Source organism: Elephantulus edwardii, unplaced genomic scaffold, assembly GCF_000299155.1.
Source record: "Elephantulus edwardii isolate Elephantulus edwardi_28Jun2011 unplaced genomic scaffold, EleEdw1.0 scaffold00269, whole genome shotgun sequence".
Lineage (NCBI taxonomy): Eukaryota > Metazoa > Chordata > Mammalia > Macroscelidea > Macroscelididae > Elephantulus > Elephantulus edwardii.
The window spans coordinates 2,883,689-2,891,604 of NW_006400019.1; the positions used below are offsets into that span (position 1 = coordinate 2,883,689).

The window sequence follows — 7,916 nt, forward strand, 5'->3', positions numbered from 1 at the left end:
CCATTCTTCTCAGAGTCAGCCACAGTTTGTTATGATCCACACAGTCAAACGCCTTTGCATAATCCATGAAACACAGACATTCCTCTGGCATTCCTTGCTTTCAGCTAAGATCCATCTAACATCAGCTACAATATCCCTAGTACCATGACCCCTTCTAAACTCAGCCTGGACTTCTAGCAGTTCTCTGCTGATGTGCTGTTTCAGTTGTTTTTGGATAATCTTCAGTAGAATCTTGCTTACATGTGAAATCAATGATATTGTTCTATAGTTTCCACACTCTGTTGGGTCACCCTTCTTTGGAATGGGAACAAATATAATGGCAACAAATGTAACAAATAATCTCTTCCAGTCAGTTGGCCAAGTGGTTGTTCTCCAGATTTCTTGGCATAACCAAAAAAAGATATTATGTACTTTTTTAAAATACTGTGAACATTATATTCCAAAAGTAATAAAAATAAATTGTAGTCTAAATACTTAATAGTGAATATATTTACTGGTATATTTTTCCATAGCAGAACACTACTTAAACAATATATTAGAGGAGCGAAATACATAGAGGAACATTTGAATTAGAATTGATGGAGAAGCTTCTTTTTTATCTCTACTTATTAAGAAAAGCACCAACAGTTACCTTTCGGCAGATCTCAAGTCTCTGTAAGGCATTCTTATCTGTAGCTGAGGCATCAGATGGCACAATGAAGCAATCACTGGGATGCCTATCATTTCAAATTCAGACTCTCCCTCATTTGTTGTTTAGTAAGATATTACCCTTCCCCTTCCAAAAGGAGTGATGTTGATGTGTCCTCCTCGTCAGGCTACTTAGCCTTCCCCAATGCTAGTAGTCTTTTCATTATCTTCTTATTTCTCTGAACACATTGAGGACACAGCATATTATCTTCTGTTTCTGGAGATGGAAAAACACAGGCAGGTAATATTAAGAGAGAGATCATCTTTCTAGGACTGGCACCCAGACATGACCTGAGTGAAATTGCAGATGAACCCAGCCATCTATGTCTGAGGGGAGAACTCTGCTATGAATCACACACCATCTACCACTGACTTGGCAAAAAGGTCTCAGCTCTAGTAGGAATGTGACATGAGTTCACAGCCTTAGGCTGAGCTGCTCTTGAAGAAATTCTTGTCCAGGATGCCATTATGGCCTCCTCAGCTGAAGTGACCACTTCGGCTCTACAGGTCCTCTCCTACGTCTCCACAGTACTAGAACTTTCTTGAAGTCCTGGTCTCTTGGTACTGCTTTTCTTCAAATGTGAACACATCTTGGCCTCCTTTGGAATGACAGGAATATACTTTTGATCAGGATAAGCCTTTGGTGGGACTTAAACTTCTTTCATTAATACCATTGGTTCCTGGTTATATGCTACTTCCTGAAATTATTCAATGTTCATCTCTTGTTTTGGGTTATAATGACTCTATATTCCTTCCATCTTTTTTTAAGGCCTTTTTAAAAGTAAAAGTTTACTAATTATATTGATTTTTTTTAGTCATTCATAAACATTTTTTAACATTATTATAGCTGAGTAATAAAAGTAATGATAGTATCTGATCAATCCCTTATTGTATATTGCCTTTCCCTTTACCTAACTTACCTTGTTTTTATTGGTATTTTAATGAAAGATTATAGAGCATTTGGATTTCCATCCATTCATTGTTGCAAATTTTCCTCCCAGCCTACCCCTCTCCCCCAGTTTGCTTTTTCTCTTTGAAAAGAAAAAAAAAATTCTTTCATTGTTATACAATCTTCCCTGCCCCTAGTCCACTATACTATGCAGCTCTTATTCTGGATTCATGTTATGCAAATAATACCTAATCATATATCCACTTTAAACAATTCTTTCCCATATCTGTGTCAATGCAGTGTACATTATTTATCCCTTCTTTTTTTAGTTTCCCCTCAACCCCAATGTCAGTCCTGTTTTACAACAGTGGTACTATGCAATATTTGTCCTTTTGAGACTGAGATATTTCACTCAGCATAATGTCCTTCAGGGTCACCCATTTTGTATAATAATTCACGAGTTCCTTGTTTTTCAGTGCAGCGTAGTATTCCATGGTGTGACCATACCACAGCTTCTCTGTCCTTTAGTTTGTTGATGAGCACTTGGGTTGTTTCCTATTGGGTTGTTGGCTCTTGTGAACAAAGCCACAATAAACATGGGTGTGCATATATCTGCTTGGGTGGCAGTTATGGTTTCTTTGGGGTATATTCCCAGTAGTGGAATTGCTGGGTCAAATGGTATTTCTATTTCCAGTTTTTTGAGAAAGCACCATACAGCCTTCCATAGTGGTTGCACCATTTTACACTCCCACCAACAGTGAATAAGAGTTCCAGTTTCTCTGCATCTTCACCAGCATTTGTTTGTTTGTGGCTCTATTGAATTTTGCTATTTTTTAAAAAATTTTGCTATTCTTACTGGGGTGAAATATTGAAATATCATAGTTGTTTTCTAACTTTTAAAAAATTTTTTTTTCTTCCCTCTCCCTTTCCATCCTTGGTCGCTATCAAAGAATGATTCTATTTGTAAACTTTGTTCTTAAAGTTTCATTTTCCTTCCTTCCTTTCTGATTTTCTCTCTGCAATGTAGTATTGAAGGCTTTATTCTCCGTCTCACGTATTCTGTGTTCCATTACTTCAGTTCTGTTCTTTTGTCTTTCCAGTGTTACCCGTTTCTGAAATGGTAGTTTTATATTCTGAATTTTAAGTTTGAGGTTTTGCAGTGCTTTTTACAAAAAAATTCTTCTGTTTTGGTTTTTTTTAAAAAAATTATTTTTTAAAATTTTATTTTATTGTTCTTTGTGTGTTTACAAGAGGAGATTGCTCCTCCTGCTCCAGCAGAGCATCTGGTGGATTTGAATTGCGTACTTCTGGGATTGCAGTGCAGCTTCTTGCCACTAGGCCACCAGAGCTCTCCCTGTTTTGTTTTTTGGGTTGTTTTTTTTTACTTTGACCTTTTTCTCAATTCATTGAAGACACTGAACTGTGCTGTTGTATGCTTTATTTATTTTATTATTTTTTGTGTGTGTGCCTTCAAATCAGATCTGACTGGTACAGAAGGAGATTGTCCCTCTTTCTCCAGCAGAGCATCTGGTGGATTTGAACCACCTACCTCTGAGATTGCAGTGCAGCTTCTTGCCACTAGGCCACCAGAGCTCCCTTGTTGTATCCTTTTGCTTGTCTCCTTATTTGACATTTACATTTAGTTTCTTCCTTCAATTGATATTTTAAACTTGATTCTTTTTAAACTCAGGGTTCCAGAATTATCATCTATGTCCATCATCATTGTTTTCTGGTGTCTTAGTTGAAGAGACTCTGGGCTGCCACCTGTCTAGTTTCTATCCTCCACAGAATTTCCTCCCATTTTATGATGCTTTCTGCATCATCAGTATTTTGCACATAGAATCTTTTCGTTTTTTTAACTTGAAACTTGAAATTTATTCTTTAGTTCTCTCAGCTTGGGAAATGCTTAGTGTGTTTTTCCTTGTTTTCTAAATCCAGCTTTTTGCATGTTTCATTATTAAACTTTGTCTTCTCAAGCTGCCTTCTGAAATCTTCTGTTCAGTTTTCTTCATTTTTAAACATTGCTTTGTTTTTGGTTTTGTGTACCGTAGAGTTGGAAATAACCCTCCAGAGGGTGTTCAGAGGCAGTTTAATCACACAGGAGATTGTCCATCCTTCTCCCATGGAGCAGCTGGTGGATTCAAACTGCGTAGCTTCAGGATTGTAGTACAGGTTCTTGCCACCTGGCTATCAGTGGTCCCTAATTTTTCTTTAGCTTCTTTATATTAAAGAGGAAGTTTTAGAGTGTCTTTGACATAAATTTTGGTCTTCTCTTTCTTTATAATAATCTTTTACTTTTTTTAATGTCCTTAATGTCATTCCACAACTCCTGTTCTTTGGTCCTTAGTTTTTGGTACATTAAATCCTTTCTTAAGATGGTCTCTAAATTCTGGTGGCATATAATCAGGGTTGTATTTTGGTTCTCATGGACTTATTTTGATTTTCTTCTGCTTCACTTTGAACTTGCACGTGAGTAGTTGATGGTCTCTTCCATAGTCAGCATCTAATCTTGTACTGCTGATACTGAGCTTCTCCATCTCTTTCCACAGATGGAGTCAATCTGATTCCTGCACAGTCCATCAGATGAGGTCCATATGTATTGTTGCCATTTATGTTTCGGTTGGTTTTTTTTTTTTAGTATTTGTAGTGATTGGGTTGTTGGCTGCATAGAATTCTGCCACATGATCACCAGCCACATTTTTATCATATTTTGGGGGGATTCTTTGACATTTTATTTTACATAGTCAAACATTTATGAATAAAAACAGTTTTATTTCTTCATTTTCTATCCATATACCTCTTTTTTCTTGCCTTACTGTGCTATGACTTCCAATATAATGTTTAATAGGAATGGAGAAGAGGCATATTTTTACCAGGAAGCACAAGGTCAACTGTGGGTTTATTGCAGGTGTTCTTTATTATTAAGGATGTTTCCTTTTATTCTTATTTTACTGGGAGTTTTTGTTATGAGTGAATACTGGATTTGTCAAATGCCTTTTTGGGATGTTTTAAGTCCAGACCAGATGATACAAAAGGAAAAATGGGAACCTTTCTAGAATTAAAGTTGTCTCCAGTCTACCTGTTGGCTGCTTATTGTTTACATTGTTCTGTGGGGGGAAGTCAAGATGGAATTCCTAATAGATTTTACCAGAAACTAGTTTAGAGGTTTATGGTCATGATTTCATGAGACATCCCAGTTAGTTGTCCTAATTATATGTTCAGTGCCTCTGTTACATCTCCTAGTTTGTATAGTGCCTAGGGTCTTAAAAGCTTGCAAATGATCATCCACCTTAAGTTTGGTCTTAACTGTCTTAGTGCAGTTAAGGAACAAGGAAGTGCTGGTAATTGTTTCCGTGGACATCTGTATCCTAGGTCATGAACTCAGGAGAACTAGATGGTGATGTCCGGACTCAGGACTAACATACCCTAAAACTCTGTCAGGGATGGTTAGAGTGTGTGTATGTATATAAAATGTTTTTAAAAATTATTGAAAGCCAGATTTTTATTCAAAGAACTTGATGGGAAGTGCTTTAAAAATTGGAATTGGAAAGTCAGAAGGATTTTGACAGTGTGTTTCAGAAATAAATCCTGACATAAATAGTAAGCCTGTGTGTCTCATTTCTTACCATTTTGTTTTAAAACTGTAGATTGCAAACCACACTGGCTACATCAAGGTTGACTGGCAACGAGTAGAGAAGGATATGAAGAAAGCCAAGGAGCAACTGAAAATCCGTAAGAGTAACCAGATACCTAACGAGGTCAGGAGCAAAGCTGAGGAGGTGAGGCTTATTTATTTCAAGTAAAGAAGGTTTACAATTTTATATGTACAAAAATAAGGTCAATTGTTTTGATACTTGGTTTTTTATTATGATATTAGTGAACTTTTACAAGGCATACTGTTTTTCCAATGATTCATGAACATTTGGCTCCAAAATAATTAATTAAAACACCCATAGTGTCTGATCATCCTTTCATTCCATACATTTTTCCTTCACCCAAATAATTGTTTATTTATTAATTATCTATTAATTAATTTCCTATTCCCTACTCCTTTCCTCTCTCTGGTAAACATAATAGAATGATTCTGTGTATAAACCTTTATCATTTGATAGTAATTTTCTTGTACATTATTCTTTTGTGACTGACTCATTTCACTCAGCATAATGTCATCTAGGTTCAATGATGTTATATAGTGTTTATGAATTCTTCATTAATATTCAGTGTTGCATAGTGCTCCATTATATAAATATAAAGGTGATTTTTAAAATTATGTAATTGAGGTGCTTGATGACCTTTGTCAATAGGGGCAAATACAGAGTATTTTGTCTCCATTCACACACATAGCTGAATCATCTGTAGTCTACTTATTTTACACATAAGTAGTAGGGATGTCCAGCCTAAGGGTTGATAGACTTTTTCAGTAAAAGGTCACAGAGTGAATATTTTCGGTTTTGTGGGGCACATGATCGCTGTCACAGTGACTCAGTGCTGCCACTGTCGTGTAAAAACTGCCATAGATGTGAGGATGGCTGCATCCCAGTGAAATGGTTACTGTACTGCGTGATCCCTCGATTTAGCAAATAAAGTCAGATTAGGTGAACTTAGGGACACTTTGATGGAGGGACAAAAGTATGTCTTTTGTTGTATACTACTTTTTTATCTTTAGAAATATGTCAGAAGTCTCAAAGAAGCAGCCTAATTAATATTAGCCTAATGCTTTCACAGGCATAACAGTGGTTACTTCTCTCCAAGAGCATACAGCCTAATTTGGAGAACAGATAGTCAATAATTAGCTCCTGGTAGTCCATCACTTGGAAACTATTTTAAGGGCTTAAACTAAGGAAGAAAGAATAGTAATTTGTTGGGAGTACGGATTGGAATTCACCTTGAGAACAGATGAGGAGGGATGAAGAACATTTCCCACGATCAAGTGAACGTGCTCCGAAGAACTGGGGGAAGGGAGGAGCTGAAGGTCAAACTAGCAAGTTGAAGAATAATGAGAAGGAAAAAAAACGATACTGAACACCAGCAATTAGTTCAGGAATTTTGTCAGGGAAAGGCAGAGGGGGAAAAGGAAGCCAACTGGAGGTGAGAGATGCTTGAGTTTTGTGTATCCTTGCTTTTCCAAGACTTGAGTCAATGTAATTGCTGATTTGAAAGAAGTCTGGAGGAAGTGGTTCAAGTTTCAGGTGACTGGCTTAAATCTCCAGCAGAGCCCTTAGCTCAGTAACATTTGTTGAAGACAGAATCCGAGGCATGTCCTTGAATTCTTCTCCTCTTTGTCTCCCTTATGGCCAAAAAGTCCCAAAGTCACTTTAGCATGTAACAGTTGATACAGCCTATATGAAAGTTAAAGTTGTTAATTTTGTTTTAGGGAGTATAGGTTCCTATATATTTAGACTCTTAGTAGAATAATCCAAGGTCCTGTCTTCTCTTTGCAGGTGGTGTCATTTGTGAAGAAAAACGTCCTTGTGACTGGGGGATTCTTTGGAGGCTTCCTACTGGGCATGGCATCCTAAGGCACATAGCTTCACCGCCATAGTTTCTGGATGGTTTCTCTTCCATCATTCATCAGAATGTCCCAGTTGTGTGTTTTCACCAGAAGCCTCTGCACTCCGTCATAGGACATTGAGTCTTCTCCTCCTCCTCTCCTCCCGTGCCTTCCTCCCTGCACTGACAGAGCGGAATCGAGTTCTTTTGGTACCAGTTAACTTAGTATGGACTTAACTTGAACTTGACTGATGATGGAAGAGATAATGTGTTTGTCTCCCAGTACACTCCACATGTGGCTAGTCTAGGTCAACAAGAATGTTTCGTTCCCCTATGTACAACACAAGATAGCTTATCAAGGAGAATGAGTCGATGCTCAAATATTGCCCCTCAGACTGGTGATTTGAGAGAGGAACAGCGAGAACAGAACGGCAGTTTGCTATTTGCTGCGTGCAAAGGAACCGAATACATGGACCTTTACATATCATGTATTTTGGTATCTTCCTGTCTAATTGCTTCTTTAGTTGGTTTTATACTACAGAAAGAGAGCTCTTATTGGGATCCTGACAAAAATGACCACATAAATATTATAATTGAAAAATTCAGAATGAACTTTTGAAGGTATTGTATTTGATGAGAAAGTTTTTAAGGAAGGAAAGAAACTGGTTGCACATCATAGAATGGTCTAACTTAGAGAATCCATGTGGGTCATTAGGATGTTGTCACAGGATATTTGCATCTTACAGGACAGTGAACTCCATGACTATTTCAAATGTAGTAAATCACTTCAGGTGGGCTGGGAAGAAGTACAGAGATTTTTACTTCGTGGAAAAGATTGAATGTGTAAGCT

The 7,916-nt window shown here is 37.3% G+C and overlaps 1 protein-coding gene across 3 annotated transcripts in view; it reads left to right on the forward strand.

Moving 5' to 3' along the window:
• Positions 1-7,127, forward strand: part of FUNDC2 (FUN14 domain containing 2) — a 33,602-nt gene extending 26,475 nt beyond the window's left edge. For all 3 annotated transcript variants that reach the window (XM_006899953.1, XM_006899951.1, XM_006899952.1), the window contains 2 exons: positions 5,224-5,355; positions 7,018-7,127. In XM_006899953.1, the coding sequence (XP_006900015.1) occupies positions 5,224-5,355; positions 7,018-7,095 (210 nt within the window). In that variant the 3' untranslated portion in view covers positions 7,096-7,127. The remainder of the gene's footprint in view (positions 1-5,223; positions 5,356-7,017) is intronic.
• The last annotated feature ends 789 nt before the right edge of the window (positions 7,128-7,916 follow it).